The sequence below is a fragment of the Pelophylax lessonae genome (genome assembly GCF_965119305.1).
Source record: "Pelophylax lessonae genome assembly, chromosome: 2".
Taxonomy (NCBI): domain Eukaryota; kingdom Metazoa; phylum Chordata; class Amphibia; order Anura; family Ranidae; genus Pelophylax; species Pelophylax lessonae.
This window is the reverse complement of record NC_138769.1, coordinates 440,336,895-440,355,737: the sequence shown is the minus strand read 5'-3', so window position 1 is coordinate 440,355,737 and position 18,843 is coordinate 440,336,895. Positions and strand designations below refer to the sequence as shown.

The 18,843-nt window shown below is 40.1% G+C and overlaps 1 protein-coding gene across 1 annotated transcript in view; it reads left to right on the top strand.

Annotated features, from left to right (window-relative positions):
• SLC5A7 (solute carrier family 5 member 7) overlaps nucleotides 1-13,877 on the top strand; it is a 67,223-nt gene extending 53,346 nt beyond the window's left edge. The window contains exons 5-8 of the mRNA XM_082244732.1: nucleotides 4,052-4,195; nucleotides 5,764-5,917; nucleotides 7,478-7,695; nucleotides 12,579-13,877. Coding sequence (XP_082100858.1) covers nucleotides 4,052-4,195; nucleotides 5,764-5,917; nucleotides 7,478-7,695; nucleotides 12,579-13,208 — 1,146 coding nt within the window. The 3' untranslated portion in view covers nucleotides 13,209-13,877. The remainder of the gene's footprint in view (nucleotides 1-4,051; nucleotides 4,196-5,763; nucleotides 5,918-7,477; nucleotides 7,696-12,578) is intronic.
• Nucleotides 13,878-18,843: the final 4,966 nt, after the last annotated feature.

Genomic DNA, 18,843 nt, shown 5'->3' with positions numbered 1-18,843 from the left:
CTGGCGAGGAAGAGAAATTTGAAATGTAACTGGCTATAGGCTGGAATGCAAAAAAAGTTCTACCTTTTATGATTAAAATGCACTCCTTGAGCTTCAGTCAAGTGACTTTCCTTAGACTTTCATTGGATCGGGTCACAAGACGAGAGGCTACAGTAGGGGAACTGCATAGGTATCAGAATTTACACAACTGTGTTACATCACGAAACGGTACCTCGGTGCAGAAGGTACACGCTTACCCTAAATAGTGCCTGAGCAAAGACAGCAGTGTCCTTCTGGAGGGACGAGTAGATGAAAGTAGGGATGACTATTGTAATCTCCATAAGAAGTAATTCATACCTGTAAGTGCTACACTTACACACTTGTGTTATGCAAGTTGTATTACATTTTTAAATTAAAGTGGAGTCTCCCTTTAATAAGGAGAATTCCAGAACTTTGAGAAGGTAACCAGATGCTTAGGAAAGATACAGAGAAGAGAAAACAGCACAGGTATGTGTAAGAGAAGCCAAAAGCCGAGGAAGGTGGTCAGCTGGTATACGTTCTTGGTTTTTTTTTTTTTTTTCTAATGATGTAGACCTATTTAACGGGTTCCACCTAGGAATAATTAGAGAAAAACCCTGATCTTACAGCTGAAGTCATTACAGTGCACCAGCTGTTGGTTATACCTTTGCACAGGCATATTTAAAAATTCACATCTGGATATTTGCACTGACTAGCTGATAACTCAACAAACACAAGATTAATATCATTAGCGTTACACATTTCATGTACCTCAAATTAACATTTCTTGTACTTGGATTTTTTCTTAATTTTTTTTTTATTATATTTGGTATACAGCATTACATGAACAAATGGCTTTTAATTGCTTTCATACGCTTCATTTAGTGCCATCCTTGACATTTGCATCAGGCTTTCTTCTAGTACTTTTTATTTTTAAATATTTATGTCACTGTCACTTATATTTGTTTCTGCCTCTATTAGACTGCTTCAAAAACCCAGTCTGAGTTCTTGACCTTATCAAGTTCTGAATGACAGGCATGGGCTTTTCCTAGCAAAATGCAATATTCATTTTTCCTGTGTCATTTAGTGATTTTAATGCTGCAGTGCTTTTACCTTTTCCTCTTTTGCTAAGCATAGTAGATGTATCTTCACTACAAATGTATGTTTGTTTGTTTGTAATGTATGTTTTATATTGTATGTTGTTTCTATCTATATGGTACTGTAGCACCTAAAACAGTGATATTTCTTCTTTCCAAGCAACAATAGTGTGGTCAAACACACCTCAATACATAGCTCCCAACTGTCCCTGATTTCAAGGGACTGTCCCTCATTCGGAACAAAGTCCCTCTGTCCCTCTTTCCTTCTCATTTGTACCTCATTTTGTTCTGTATATCAAATGAAATGCACTACTTATCTATCAAAAAGGTGTTGTCAGTGCTAAATCTTTCATCCAATTTCGAAATAGCTGCATTTGTAAATTTTAAAAGCCAAGGTAAAAGGAATAGTAGTGGTAAAAAAAAGTACTTGTGGGCTTAACCAATTTTTTTTTTCGTACAATTCTCCTTTAACCACTTGCCGACGGCTTTTTACTGCGGCAGGGCAGCTCGGTTGCGTCCAGTTACATAGTACTACGTGACTGGAGTGCATGTGATTTTCGGCGGTGCACGCGTGACGCCGGAATGTCGCTGATTAGACACAGCGGGAGGCGGGCCATGGGAGGAGAGGCGGCGATCTCCGCCTTCCTCCCACAATCGTCCAGGAAACAGGGAGAAAACCCGCCTGCTTTTGTAAACAAAGCAGGCGGATCTTCTCTCAGACAGGCAGGGACAGATCAGCAATTTCAGCTAAGCTGAACACAGTCAGTAAGCACAAAGGCATACATTTAACCCCTTTGATCACCCCCAGTATTAACCCCTTCCCTGCCAGGATTATTTATACAGTAACATTGCATATTATTTAGCGATCTTTCCACCGCAATGTCGCAGTCCCGCTATAAATTGCAGATCGCCGCCATTACTAATAAAAAAATAAATAATTAAAAAGTCAAAAAATCTATCCCGTAGTTTTTAAACGCTATAAGGTTTGCGCAAACCAATTAACCACTTAAGTCCCGGAGGATTTGGCTGCTCAAAGACCAGGCCCTATTTTGCGATTCGGCACTGCGTGATTTTAACGGACAATTGCACAGTCGTGCGACACTGTACCCAAATGAAATTGACGTCCTTTTTTTTCTTACAAACAGAGCTTTCTTTTGGTGGTATTTGATCACCTGTGCGATTTTTACTTTTTGCGCTATAAACAAAAAAAGAGTGTAAATTTTGAAAAAAATAACAATATTTTTCACATTTTTTTATATGAAATTCCCCCCCAAAAAAATGTAAAAATCAAAATTTTTTAACATTTTAGGCCAATTATGTTTTCTGCTAATTATTTTTGGTAAAAAAAATCGCAATGGGCGTATTTTGATTGGTTTGCGCAAAAGTTATTGCGTTTAGTAAGTAAGGGAAAGATTGATGTCATTTTTTTTGTTTGTTTTTTTTAACTAGTAATAGCGGCGATCTGCGATTTTTTTTGCGAGACTGCGACATTGCGGCGGACAGATCGGACTAACATTTTTGACACTTTTGGGAGTACCAGTGACATTACTACAGTAATCAGTGCTATACATATGCACTGTTACTGTAAAAATGACACTGGCAGGGAAGGGGTTAACTTTATTAGAGATCAAGGGGTTAAGTGTGTCCCTAGGGGCGTGCTTCTAACTGTAGAGGGGCGTGGCTTTAGATGTAACCACAGAGACATACGATCCTACATAGCAGGATCGTATGATCTCTGCTGTTACACCAGGGAGAATGACAGGCTTTGTTTACATCAGCCGCCTGCCTTTCTTCCTCTCCAGCGGGAGATCGCGAGTGGCCAGCGGACATCAGAGCCGCCGGTCACTCACGCAGGGAGCTCACCCCTACAGGCTCCTGGGCGAGCGACGTAGTACTACGGCACTTTGCCCAAGGGGGGCTGACCGCCGCAGTAAATGTACTTGCGGCGGTCAGCAAGTGGTTAAAATACGCTTTTTGGGATTTTTTTTTAACAAAAATATGTAGCAGAATACAAATTGGCCTAAATTGATAAACAAATTTAATTTTTAATATTTTTTTATTTGGAATGTTTTATAGCAGAAAGTAAAAAATATTGTGTTTTTTTCAGAATTTTCGCTCTTTTTTTGGTTATAGCGCAAAAAGTAAAAATCGCACAGGTGATCAAATACCACCAAAAGAAAGCTCTATTTGTGGGAAAAAAAGGACATCAATTTTATTTGGGTAAAGCGCAGCGAGAACCGCGCAATTTTCCGTTAAAGTAACGCATTGCCAAATCGCAAAAAATGGCCTGGTCATTAAGGGGGCAAATCCTTCCGGTCTTAAAGAGGTTAAGGGATGTGGCGGGGGGGGGGGGGTCAAATGCCTACATAGGTGTCCCTCATTCCCATCTCTGAAAGTTGGGAGGCATGCTCACTGCAGTTAAAGACTAAGGTCATCCTTTATATAAACTGGCCCATGCAGACAAGGTGCCCTAGCGGTTTAAAATGCACAGTGCCAATTGTAAAAATATTGTTTAATGCACCTGTAGGCCTTTTCTGTCACCCATAAAGCCTGGCTGAAATACTCTCAATGTTTAAATATTCTGACTTATATTCAGGACATGGCAGATGTTGGGCACATTCCCTCACCATTGCAGGAATGAATGGGCTTCCTGATTCAAAAACCATGCATGTGCAGATTGCTCTCTCTCCCCCTATCCTAGCAATGCTGAGCTCAGCCATTGCTAGGATAGGGGGAGAGAGAATACATGCTGCATATGCTTGGCTTTCTATAGGACATTTGATTACTGTACAGTTGGGCTCAATATTTTATTTAAAACAATATATAGTAGCTGTCCAAAGGTCATAAAAAAAATACAGCCCAATTTTACCATAGAACATAACAGTAATATACTTTTAATATGGCTAAAAATGTTTTAAGATCTGTGCAATATCAAATAATATGGCTTTATATTGCAGTGGATCAGTGTACCTTTTGCAATGACTCATCCCGCAGTTACAGACATCGCAGTGACAGCTGTGGAAGAAGTCTACAAGGAGCCTTGGCTGGGCAACATTAATAGAGGAGAAGTCTGGTCTTGGATTGACAGTTTCATGCTTCTGGTAAACAAAACATCTTATCTTTTAACCTTTCTCCACTCACTTCTGTAACTGTGAGACTGGGTGACACTGTTAAAGGCATTGTGCACTTTCAAATGTTTTAATTAAGTGTTAGTATAGTTCTAATCCCTGTGTTTTTTTTTTTTTTACTTTTAATGATGACCTCCCATGTTGTGGCTGCAGTTTGTTGTGTCATGGCTGATTCCCCTATCTCCATGCATTAATCCACATAGCTTGTAGGCAGGTGCAGTCTACTTTCTCCACTGCTCTTTCAAAGCGACACTGCAGTTGGAGAGGAAGTCAGGAGTTTCCTGGGTCACTGGGGAAGAATCCAATTGGGTGCCACCACCCCATGTGACTCTTGCTGCCATCTTGGGTCAGGCAGAGCCTATTTAAGGCCCCGGCTCCCAGTTTTGATGCACATTTGCGAGTTGGTAGAGTAGGGACAGGCCTCCTGGTAGGGACAGTACTAGTGGCAGGGAAAGGTTCCTGATAAGAAGGGAAAGCATGGGGCTTGTAAGTTCTCTGGATATCTGCCTGTTGGGCAAAAGATGGCCAGACCGCATTCTTCCCCTCTCTACAGACGCTGACAGTTTGGCTGCACTCTGCTCTCTACACTCTGTTGGAACTGTGAGTGTTCCTGGTTGGGCTGCCTTCCCACCGGTTTATTTGTGACATGTTTCTGCATTATTTCAATACAAGTTCTTCTGTTGCACTGGGACTGAGTGGGTTATTCTGCCGCATCACACTGCACTCCACCTACAAGCTTGTCAGTATTCACCAGAGGGACAAGCAACGAGTCACATGCATGCCTATTGATCTTTTTGCATTACAAATTTATGCTAATTTTAGGAAACTTACACATCTCTTGCAGCGTGGTATTGTCTTTGTGCTATGACTAGCACTATACTGTATAGCCAGTTTTTCCTTTTCTTTTTTTAAATAAAATTTTAAAGTGGTTGTAAAGGCGGAAGGTTTTTATCTTAATGCATTAAGGTAAAAAAAAGGTTCTGTGCCAGAGAATCCCCAAGCCCCCTCCACCCTTATACTTACCTGATCTCGATCCAGCGACATGCAAGAGAGCGGCGGCTCTTCCTGCTCTCTCACTCCTCACTGGGAAATTCGAGGCAGGGAGTGGCTTTCTATGGGGGCACTTGCCGAAGAGGTAGAGCCAGGAGCACTGGTGGGGGATCCGACAAAAGGAGGATCAGGGCTGCTTTGTGTAATAGTATACCATTGACCATCACAGAGCAGGGTAAGTTTAACATGTTTATTATTATTTTTAATACAAAAAAAAATCAAAGGTTTATTATCACCTAATTATAGTACTGAATGTGTTCAATTGTAAAGGTCTTCCTACAAAAAAGGATTATGCGACACAAACTGAGGATACTTATGAGCTAACTTGAGGCCACTAGCTTGAGGTTTGAGGCCACAAGTTCCCAGTCAATGAAATTATCTTCACCCTAGTAAATTAACTCTACAAAAGTTTAAATGACAGTGTCTGTTTCTAACATTTATTAAACTTGCCTGAATATAGTAATAAACCCTCATTTTTTTTCTATTTACAGATGCTAGGGGGAATTCCCTGGCAGGCCTATTTTCAGAGGGTCTTATCTGCTTCTTCTGCAACATATGCTCAAGTACTCTCTTTCTTAGCTGCTTTTGGTGCTTTGATAATGGCAATTCCTTCAGTTCTAATTGGAGCAATTGGAGCCTCCACAGGTAACTGGATTACAACGATGTCTGGGCCAGGGCTTATAGTAGAATTACTCTGCACAATGGCACAAGCAGAACAACACTTTCTTCTCTCTCAGACTGTTTTGAATTAGGATTGAGTTTCCCATTGACCTAGTCTAGTTAAAGAAGAACTCTACTCAGCCACTGAAATAACTAAATGTAACTAACACCTATATTTTTTTTGTAGCAGTGGCCGAGCAGCCAATAAGATTTTCAGAATCTGATATGTTCACATAGTTGTGTTGCCTGCTGTCTTTATCAGGAGTTAGTAACAGCCTTTAGAATTTCTGGTGCAGCCCTTTTTAGTTTAAAGATAGGTCCAAATGGTCGTGGTAGTCAAAATGTTGGACATCATAAAAATGGTTGATTTTTGGAAATTGGGCTATATTTACGTAGCGCTTACCCCCAAAGAGGCCTCTCAGAATATACCCAGTTCTTCCACTATAGAAAAGAATCCACCAGTCACAAGCACAGTTCTATGAACATCAACAATTCAGGCTCAATCTAGAGGATGTCTTTTTAGTATTTATTGCTGAATAACTTTAAAAGGAGAGGAGTTTAGGGTAACAGGATACTCAAAAACTGTAAAATCAATCAATAGGAGAACAGACTTCCTAGCAGAAAATCCTTCCAGGAGTATCACACACTACAGTCCCAAATCAGGTCTTACTTACAATGTCCCAGGAGCTGTCTACCACCCAGCATCAACAGGTAGATTCTCTGTGAGTAAGATAAATGATCCTTCTTTAGACTAGGACCTTAGGAAAGCACTCTCTAGCTAAAAGTCCATTAGTAATCTTCTCCAGGCCCCAGGAGAAGTGGAACTCTTCCTGTAGAGGAAAGAACACTCTGCTCAGGCTTGCCAAACATTTTCACCTCCCCAGCCACCTTCAGGATGCATCCTTCCAGGAATTGGCTAGAGCAAGACATGTCCCAGAGAGCTGCGGTTGAAGAGAGGGGAGTCAAATCTTCCACTAGGATCACCTAGGTGATCTGAGCAGAAATGGAAGCAGGTACTTCTCAAAACTAGGTAAACGTACCCAAAAACATTATATGCCAAATGTGGTAGAGGAGGGGGGAGGAGGACTTAAAGTGGACATTCCACTTTTGGGTGAAGTTCCCCTTTAATACTTATCACTCCAGCTACTTGTGCTGTCTTCACAAATTACACTAGCTTAACCATTTTCAGCATTCAGCACACTCCAGGTGTCAGATGCCTGGTTATCTGCTGCACTCTGTGGTTCTGTTCTCTGACCCCTATGTCAATGCCGCATCCTGTAGTGATCTAGCGGTCAGAGGAAGGAAACACTACACGCAGCGGTGGCCAGGCATCCAACACACCCAGAAGTGTGCTGGATGCTGAAAATGTTTAAAATAGCATAGCTAATAAAGACAGAAGATTGGTGTAGTACATACAAATGTATATGGTTTGTGTATTTTGTTTTTAATCTAAGATTTAGTAATCCTGGGGTCCCAATACACTACTTACTTCCAGCAATTAAAACAGAAATAAGATGACAGCACTTTTGCCTACCTATTTTTCAGATTGGAATCAAACCTTATATGGCTTACCTGATCCAGAGTCCAGGGAAGAAACAGACATGATTCTACCCATTGTACTTCAATATTTGTGTCCACCTTACATCTCCTTCTTTGGACTTGGTGCCATATCTGCTGCAGTAATGTCATCAGCTGACTCTTCCATCCTATCAGCCAGTTCAATGTTTGCCAGGAATATTTACCAACTTTCATTTAGGCAAAATGTAAGTGTTTTTGATTTATTCTCACCTGTTAAACAAGTAGCTTTATAGGAAGGAAAAGGTGAGGGTGAGAGCGAGGGTGTTATGTTATCAGGCTTCTTAGTTATCTTCTTTGGGTGTGTGAGTGTCATCACCGTTCTTATGCTTTTCATGTTATTTAGCCACTGAGCTGCATGGGGAGCTGCGCCCTTCAAATCTCATGCATGTCCTGCATATGGCTCAATCTTGCTAAAAATCACAGATTGCCGCCATTACTAGTAAAAAAAAAAAATAAATAATAAAAATTATATAAATGCTTTGTAGATGCAATAACTTTTGTGCAAACCAGTCGAAATACGCTTATTGGGATTTTTTTTACCAAAAATATGTAGCAGAATACAAATTGGCCTAAAAGGATGAAAAAAATAGATTTTTGTAAGAACTTACCGTAAAATACTTTTCTTTGAAGATCATCAACAGACACAGCTCCTTATCTTCATGACTCAAAGGGTTATGCTCCTCCTTCTAGGAATAGGCACTAGGCAGGAAAAAAACGTAACCACGCCTATGAGGGCTGTCCCTGCAGGCTTAACCCCCCAGACTCTGCTATCATCAAACAGTTTAGTTGCAAGCAGTGTTTAGAAGACAAAAAAACCCATACCTCAGAAGTAGAGAGGCAGGTGCTGCGTCTGTCGATGAACTTCAGTGAAATGGATTTTACAGGAAGTCCTTACAAGAATCCAGTTTTCTCTGTCGTTCATCGACAGACACAGCTTCTTATCTTCATGACTCATAGGGATGTCCCAAAGCAGTATAATCATGAGGGGTGGGAAACAACGCAGAAACAAAACTTAAGTCCCCAAAGGCTAAATTTAGCCAACCAGGTAACATGGAGCTCAACCAGGAACAACTGGAGCTCACCCGGAAAAAATGAAACCCTCAAAGAGAAACTAAACAAAGTTCTCTTTTAAACTGCAGCCTGCAAAACCTTGTGGCCAAAAGAAGCATCCGCAGATGCCAACACATCTACCTTGTAGAATTTTGTGAACGTATGCACAGACTATCAAGTTACCGCCTTGCAAACTTGTAGCACCGACACCTGATTGCGAAAAGCCCAAGAGGCACTCAGCGCTCTCGTAGAATGAGCCTTCACTGGGAAAGGAGGAACCTGACCCCTCAGTGAATAGGCCTGTACCACAGTCTGCCTAATCCATCTGGAAATGGTCGCAGCAGACGCAGCCAATCCCTTACGAGGCCCATCAGTAAGGACAAAAAGAGTGTTTTTCCAAAGGACTCAGTAGTCTCTAAATAAACCCTGATCGCCCGAACCACATCCAAAGAATGCAAGGCATACTCTTTAGGATGTTGAGGTTTAGGGCAAAGTGAAGGCAACACAATGTCTTCATTCAGATAAAAATCCGAAACCACCTGAGGAAGGAATGACTGATTAGGTCAAAGTACCACCTTATCCCTGTGTACCACCAAATAAGGTGAGCGGCAAGACAACGCCGCTAATTCAGATACCCTGTGGGCAGAAGTGATCGCCACTAAGAAGGCAACCTTCTAAACAAAGAAAGCAGCAAAACCTCCCAAATGTTTTCAAAAGGAGGCTTTTAAAGAACAGATAACACCAGATTTAGATCCCATGGAGGTAACAGGGATCACCTCGGGGGAGCCACATGGTGCACTCCCTGGATAAAAGTCCGGATTAGGACATGCGTGGCATTGAAAATATATAGCCAAAGCCGTAACTTGGCCTTTGATAGTACCCAAAGCCAACAATTGTTCAACCCCTTTCTGCAAAAAGGCCAAAACCCTAGCAATCGAAAACAAGTGAGGGTGCACCTTCAGTGATTAACACCATGAAATGCACAATTTCCACATACAATGGTAGACTTCCTAGCCTTCAATAGTGTAGGAATCACAGATTCAGAAAGACCCCTATCTCTCAACAACTGACTTTCAACAGCCATGCCATTAAAGCCAGCAACTGTAAAGCAGGATGGAAGATTGGACCTTGAGACAGCAGATCTTCCCTGAGAGGAAGTCTCCAAGGGGTATCGGCGACCAGCCTTATCAGGTGTGCGTACCAAGAGCGGTGAGGCCAGTCTGAAGCCACCAGAATGGCTAGAATGTTTCCCACCTCTATCCTGCACACAAGCCTCGGCAGGAGTTTCAATGGTGGAAATGCAAAAATCAGCTGATACCGACCCCAAGGAGCCACCAGTGCGTCTGTGGAGTCGGCCAGAAGATCTTGAGACCTGGCTATGAATCTCTGCACCTTGTTGAGGCAAGAGGCAAACAGAACGACCTCAGGAGTCCCCCACCGAACACACAGGAGGCGGAACACCTCCGGGTGTAGGTAATCCGCATGTCAGTTTTCCACACCTGGAATGTGTACAGCAGAGAGGGCTGGAACAAAGCTTTCCGCCCATGCCAGAATATCGGCCACCTCCTTGGTTGCCAAGACACTCTTGGTGCGCCCCTGGTGATTGATGTAAGCCACAGCTGTAACGTTGTCAGATTGAATCCGAACCGGACAACCTTGCAGACAAGTCATCCAATGACAAAGCTTTATCGCTCTGAGCAAATATTTGACTCTTCCATTGTCCAGGTACCCTTGGCACAGAGCTTCCCTAGCACCCCACCCCAGCCCGACAAGCTGGCATCCGTGGTTACCACCGTCCAAAACAACAGAAGGAAGGACTTGCCCTGGCACAGTGCTGGAGACTGAATCCACCACAACAGAGCAGATTTTGTGTTGGGGCCCAACCGAATCACAGAATTCAAGGACTTTGGATCCTTGTTCCATTTGATAAGAATCTCCCTTTGCAAAGCCCTTGTATGGAACTGAGCAAACGGAACCGCCTCGAAGGTCGATACCATCAGACCCGAGGCTTACATGCAAACTCGTAGAGAGGAAATATTGTTGTCCAACAACAACTGAATCACCCCCTGCTTTTTTGTAGCTTGTTCGGGGGAAGAAAAACCCTCGCCAAGGCTGAATCTAGAGTCAAGCCCAGATAATCCAGTCTCAGAATTGGAGTCAGAGCAGATTTTCTTGAATATGATGTTCTATACCAGGTGGGCGCCACTCTGAAACGGATCACCTCCCACTCGGGATGGGGGTGCTGTCGATGCATCCCAGCAAGACTGTCCACTCGCAGGCTCATCCCCATCCATCGGGGCACTTTCGTAGTGAGGCCTAGTTCTGGACTATAACCTGCTCATGCTCGTTGGCCATGCTGGGAGACCTTAAGGATTTAGATTATCCAATGCGAAACCACAGCCAGCTGTTGCTTGTAGTTCCTCTGGATCTTGGTCTCCTCAGGAACTAGTTAGTTTAAAAAAATCACAAACTTTCCCTGTTACAGCTAAGACCGAAGTCCCAGCAGGGAGCTAGGTCCTATTCCTAACACTAGGCAGAACAAACTGTTTGATGATAGCAGAGTCTGAGGGGTTATGCCTGCAGGGACAGCCCCCATAGGCCTGTTTCTTTTCCCACCTAGTGCCTATTCCTAGAAGGAGGAGCATAACCCTATGAGTCATGAAGATAAGCAGCTGCGTCTGGCGATGAACAATAGAGAAAATTTGATTTTTAAATTTTTTTTGGGGAATGTTATATAGCAGAAAGTGAAAAATATTGTTTTTTTTTAGAATTGTTGCTCTTTTTTGGTTTATAGCACAAAAAATAAAAATCGCACAGGTGATCAAATACCACCAAAAGAAAGCTCTATTTATGGAGAAAAAAAGGACATGAATTTTATTTAGGTACAGCTTTGCATGACTGCGCAATTGTCCGATAAAAATAACACAGTGCTGAATCACAAAAAATGGCCTGGTCATTAAGGGGGCAAATCCTTCCGGTCCAGAAGTGGTTAAACTAATGAATACAAATGAATTTGTTGTTTTCGTTATATTTTTGGATTCATTGAAATTCAATATTATTGTGATGCGGAGATTCAGGTACATACGAATCTCTGAATAACGAAAATTTCAGCCAAATTTTAATTTGTAACTAAACTAATTGCACATGTCTACCTCATATGCCATGCAGTATTATCTCTATTTTACACAAGATCTATTTAAATGTCATACTGTACATTAACTATTCAACAAGTTCATTATGCATGCCATGCTGTATGTCCCCTGTACCACACTGCCTCATACTTTCCCTGTTCCGCAGTGTCTCACTCCATACACCACGCTAAGCATTCTGCTATTCCGCACTGCCTCAATTCATATGTCGTGCTGTATGTTCCCTATTCCATATCACCTTTTTCTATACACCTTGTTGTACGTGCTATATTCCATGCCATCTCATTCAGTACACTTAGCTGTAGATTCCTTTTCTGCACTGGCTCACTCTGTATCCCATGCTAAACATTGCCCATTTCATACTGCCTCTTTCTGTACATTTTATGTTCTAAACCACCCCAAAATATGCACTGAATTGTATGTTTTATATTTCCCATTTCCCAATTCTATGTTTTTTTCTGTGAAGTGACGTAAAAATAGAGACAACAGGCCAATTTTAGTTGTCAATCAACAAAAGCATAACTTTATCAGCAGTAAGAGAAGCAGGATGTTTATTTAAGGAAGGAACTATTAAAGATCCCCTTTGGTTAAAGAAACGCATTTTAGTACAGCTCTGATTTAAATATTTATAGTTCTAAGTTTTCAATTGATGTTATTGATCAGATCCCATCAGCATTCTCATCATTTTGATATACTCTATCATCTAAATCTCTACTTTGGAATATTTGTACATTGTAATTGTTTATTAGTTCTGTGATTTACATTTCACTGCCATTTAGACATGTCCAAGAATATTAAGTGTTTTTAAAATGTAATATCTTAAAACTATAACGCATTACAGTATTTTTTATTTTTTTTTATTTTAAAAGGCATCAGAGAGAGAAATTGTCTGGGTGATGCGGATTACTGTGTTTATATTTGGAGCTGCTGCTACAGCTATGGCATTACTGGCAAAGTCAGTTTACGGACTTTGGTACCTGAGCTCTGACCTGGTCTATATTGTCATCTTCCCACAGCTTCTTTGTGTTCTCTTTATCAAAGGAACCAACACTTATGGGTCTATTGTAGGATATGTGTTTGGGCTATTCCTCAGAATAAGTGGTGGAGAGCCATATCTCCACCTGCAGGCACTTATCTGTTATGGAAACTGCTACCTGGACAAGAATAACCTAATTATGCAAAGATTCCCTTTCAAAACTCTCTCCATGCTGGTTTCATTTCTAGCAAACATAGCTATCTCTTACTTTGCAAAGTATCTCTTTGAAACGGGAACACTGTCACCAAAATTTGATTTCCTTAATGCCGTGGTGGCTAAGCACAGTGAAGAGAACATGGACAAGACAACGTTAGTGAAGAGTGACAATATTAATTTGTCTGAGTTAGCTCCAGTAAAGCCAAGACAAAGTCTGACATTGGGTACAACATTTGTAAATAAGGAGGCCATCAGTGACTTGGACTCAAGCCCAGAGTCCCCCGACATGGTAAACAAGGACCTGTGATATAGCCATAGAAATACTGCTGCACTTGCATAGTAAGCAATGAACACTGTACACTGAAACACAAAGGGTAAGCAGTATTTATTAAGGAGTTATGGTTTTATAAAGCTGTCATTGCACAATTCACCACAAGCATCATAACATCTTCTCATAATGAAGAAACTTGTATTATGTCTTCTCTGTCCTTCCAAAATTGATGGATATTATGTGAATCCTTCATTATCCAAGTGTTTGTGATGTCCTAGTATTTGTAGGCTTTGATCTTATTTTGTGAAGATTCTAGCAATAAGTGATATGTTCAAAGGGATAAAGAAACACAAACAAGTGGGATTTTCAAAGATACCCAAACCCATACACGCTTTATCTAAGAATACTAAGTGCACACTTATTTTTTAACATATTTTAATATAGCTTTTTTTTTAGGTTTTTATATTTACATTTGTCCACAAAATGTATGATTTAAATTGCTACTCAACATGTCATGATTCACAAAAATTAGGGTTACTTGATGTATGGTGAAAGTTAGGGGTGATGAACCACGTGGCTGCAAGAAGCTCTGTTAAAGCATCCTTGTACTCTGTCACCCTGAAGCCCAAAAATTCTTACGGTGCCTGCTGTGGAGATCATGGATTTGATTTACTAAAGGCAAACAGACTGTGTGCTTTGCAAAGTGCAGTTGCTCCACAGCTTAATAAATAAGGTAAAGCTGTGCTGACTTTCATCCAATCATGTGCAAGCAAAAATTATGTTTATTTTTTATCTTCCTTGTACATGATTGGGTATTCTTCGCAAAGTGAAACTTTACCTCATTTACTAAGCTCGGGAGCAACTGCACTTGCAGAGTACAACTGCACTTTGCAAAGTGCACAGTCTATTTGCCTTTAGGAAAACAACCCCCATGTGTTTGCCTGCCTCCTCTGGGCAGAGCATAGAGTTACGTAAAGTTGCTGAATTAATCAAGTATTCAAAAACTTCAATGGGACTTTTCAGGTAACTGGTGTTGATTTACTAAAACTGGAGAGTTCAAAATCTGGTGCAGCTCTGCATGGAAACCAAGCAATCGATGCACAGAGATGAAAAAAATCCTCCTACAAGTTTTACTTGTTTATCTGTTGTCTTCTCTTGTCTACAACCCTTCAAAGTACTGATTTGTGATGAAAATCCTTCTGCATTTGTGAGGAGTACAGAGGAGGGGGTGGAGAACTGCAGTTGCACTGGGTGAGAGCTGATTGGAGGAAAGGGACACACCCCCATCCACATAGCCAGTAAAACATAGGATCATGCAGAGCTGTATTCTGAATAGACAAGCTCCATGCTTATTCCCCCTCCCCGACACAACTTTTAACTCATGTTATCTCATGTGTCGGGAAAACTTGTCAGAAGTGACTCATGCTCATAACAGAGGAACAAAGCACCAGAGAGAAACGACACTTAGAACTTTGGAGAGAGACAAGTAAACACTACAGATACCGTATATGTGCTTAGTTCAAAATTCCATGACTGGGGTTTACACCTAATTGAACAAGCTGGAGTTAGAAGCTGATTGGCTACAATGCACAACTGCACCAGTTTTAGTAAATAAACTCCTATGTGTTGACAATATTTAAAAATATAATCTCGTTATTGTTACATCATAAAATATAAATACACTTAAAATCACATCATGGCTGTTAAAATATTATATTGTGGTAATATACAATCTTACAGTACAGCATTACCCAAGATAAACCCAGAGAGGGACCAAATTAAAATTGTCATATCGATGTTCCAATATATGTCCTAACTCCTAACAGCCAGGATTTTATGATGTAAAAATAAATATATTATATTTGTATATATTGTCCATAATGGAAAAGTCCCATTGGAGTTTTTTAATACATGGTAGATTTATATAAGGATGTTGGCAACAAATAGTCCTTGTCTACTATCTCACTCTTTGAGTAAAGTTTTTGAATTTAAAGGTATGGGAAAACAAAAAAAAAGCAAAAAAAAATTCAAGAAAGATTGTTATTGTAATGAAGTTCATAGAATAAGGTATTAATAAAAACAATCAACAGGTAGATGTACAACAGTTATTCAGTTAAAAAATGTTTAATTAAACATATTCTTAAATGCAGCCAGTGCCAAATACCTATATTTCTCTTTTATGTTGTAGAAGCTTCCTTTAAATTCCCGTGGGGGGCAGCCCAGGGAGCCAAACAAGCTCTACAGCATTGCGCAGTGCTGTCACACTAACCCTGGGAGCTTGCTAACAGGAGGAGCCAACATACAAGACAAGTCATTCAAGGACAACCCAATATGCCGCCATTCCTTAGCTGTCAAGTTACCATGCTGCGGCTGTGTTCTGGACTAAACTCTGCTACTGCAGCAGTTGAGTTCTAGGACCTGAAATGTGTTGTATAGTGGAGGTTCCTCAATCACACATACATATACGAACTATGCAGCTGCATTCCTGAATTTCACTGTGTATCATTTAAGTGTTATCTGAAATAAATCACCAATGAAAATGACCTGCAAATCTCGGTAATAATTAGTGACAATCACAGGGTTGATTCATAAAAGCCTGTAAACTATGCAAATATGGTACATTGTTGAAATATGTGCTCCAATTTGTATGTACTTACATGATGTTATTTACTATATATTTTAGCATTTTTAAATATAATGGTTTCATTACTATCACATTTTATATGTTTTACTGATTTTGTTGACATTACATTAGGTTTTTATTTTCACACATTCCTGTATTATTCTAGTGTCCTACAAAAGTTATTATACTTTTATTATTTCAAATTATTTTACACTTATTATGAGAAGAAATTGACCCTTTAGAAGTGTAGAAAGCCATAAATCCCTGACAATAGCAAGTACCTTTTGGTACCGATAGTCTGAAGATTGCTTGCAAGATTGACAAATACAACAAGAATCTACGTTGATATATAGTGAATTTTCTTGGTTAAAGCACCTTGTACTAGGTATGCCCCACTTACCTATCACAGTGTGACATTCTTTGTGCAATAGTTCCCCTGTGTAGGTTCATCACGAAGGCTCTGTGGTTTGAAAGGCCAGGTCTTGCAACCTAGCACTTACTTTATTGCCACTAGGGAATCTATCACTTTCCTTCCTCATCATTTTATGTGTCATTATATTTTCCAGTATTACTTTTCTTGATGGTTATCAGTGCCGCCTTATGACCAGCATAGTTTAAATGATCCACCAGCGGTATTTAAACTTTTTTTTTTTTACAAAACCACCAGCTGAGACATAGTTCAATCTTTACACTAGATCAGCAAAATTTTGTGCTTGTATTTTTCTTTTTTGTAGAAGAGTAATAATATACACCTCCAGCCTTACAACCCTATGTGCAGACATTAGTCTCAATTTACAAAGCTTTAACACAAGGATAAGGATTTTTTTTTTTTTTTTCAAAATACTTTGAACTCAGCTAAGAATATTTTTCTCTCTTTTTGGAAAAAAGAAAAGGGGGATTCACATCCTGGTGTGTTTTTTTTTTTTTTTTTTTTTGTAAATTGGAGTTTTTTGTTAATCATTGTTTAGTGAAATCTTTAAAGTGCAACTTCGCCTGTATTGTATATGGCCTTCGACAGTGATGGCTAACCTTGGCACCCCAGATATTTTGGAACTACATTTTCCATGATGCTCAACTACACTGAAGAGTGCATGAGCATCATGGGAAATGTAGTTCCAAAATATCTGGGGTGCCAAGGTTCGCCATCACTGGCCTAGGAGATCCAAGCAGAAGTTGCCCCCTCACTCCTCGCAACCTCCTGGTTGGGTCACAGGTCCCAAGAGGCTGCAGGATCATTCAGAAAGTGCTATGAAGCTACAGGGAGTCACACCCAACATCAATACAAAGCTTTTTCTGATTGGCCAATTTAGAGATTGGAACTTTATCAACCTGCCTCTCCACCTCAGTCAATCAGAGGAAGCTTTGTATTCATTCACAGAATATAAAGCTGCCTCAGAATGTCTGAGCACTGCTCAGACTGACTCTTTTGTTCCAGGTGTGAGATGGGAAGTCTATGTTTCATAGCCAGAAGCCAGCACTGTGTAGTGTATATTGCTGAAGCTACATACAGTTCATACAGCACTTAGAGCCAATGTAACATTTAGTGAAGAAAATAGTTTGTTTGGACCAGCTTGATCCACTATTTGAAGTGACTGGACACCTGGAGGTCAGCTTTAAGTGCCAAATAAAATTCAATAAAACTTGATAGGTTTCAGTAAAATGTGAATAGACAGAAGGAAACCAATAAGGCTAGTGAAGTACTAAAAAAAATGAAAAACCTTTATGATGCAATTAAAGTTTCCTTTAACCACATCAGCTCCAGAAAGTTTAAACACTTCATGATCAGGGCATTTTTTGCTATTCAGCACTGCTCTACTTTAACTGGCAAATGCATGACTGTGTGCAAATAAAATTGTTATCACTTTTTTTTTTCACACAAATAGAGCTTTCTTTTGGTGGTGTTTGATCACCGCTGGATTTTGTGCAATGAAAACAAAAAATTTTGCAAGAAAAATATATTTTCTACTTTCTGTTATAAAACATATCCAATAAAATCGAATTTTGTCAAAAATTTTATGATTTTTTTTTCTTACATGCTGTCATCACCAGTGTAATACAGCATCATCATATGGCTGATGTAGCAGTGATCAGGGACACTAATTGGTGACAGTATGTTTAAAGAAATAAAGTTTTTTTTTCTTTGTTTTAACTTTTTTATTTTACAATTTTTTTTACATACTTTTGTCAGGATAGATAAGTAACACTGCACTACTCTGAGGGGGTGATCAGGGATTTTTCTTTTTTTTTTTACACTTTGCTGTTACAATGAAGATTGGGGATCTGTGATTGGCTACAGCTAATTACATAGTACAGGGTGCTGTGATTGGCCCAGGTACCATGTGATAGCTGTTGGTCAATCACAGCCTAGGAGACACAGCTGTTATAAATGAACTCATTCATAGCAGCTTTGTTGACATTGTTATCATATGATCACATAGCGAATACCGCCCCTGGGGGGCATGCAGCACGCTCCTAAACCCGAAGTAGGCATATGATGTACATGTATGGTATTGTGCCTGCACATGCCACCGTGCTGAAGTATATGTTCTGTGGCAAGTCAGCAAGTGGGTAAAGTGTATGCATAGCCCAAACTTTCTTTTTTAGCTTTGGATAGAGTAGAGAAGGGTTGAAACTCTTATAGTTTTTTTTTTTTTCTTTTTTTTGCCCTGTATATCATTGGGGAAATTTCCCTTCACTTCCTTTTCCCGAGACACAACCAAAAATTATAGGAAATGACCAAATTGGGAGAAATTTCCCTCTTAGACAGTTGTCCCTGGAATCCATTGGAAGATTTCCCATCACTAATTCTTCTGGGCACAACGCACAATTTTTGAACTTTCCCACACTTTCTGTCTTGGTGAGAAGGGTCACTAGGACAAATAGAGGGTTCAATCTCCCCAACGGGGACACAGACAGCAATATAAACTTTACAGGGGGGCCTAACCCTTTCCCACTCCATCCAAAAAAAAAAAAAAAATAATAATTGTTTAGAGATACAGTTTAATACACTTCTATACAATGACAATGTTTAGTAAAATTAATTTACTA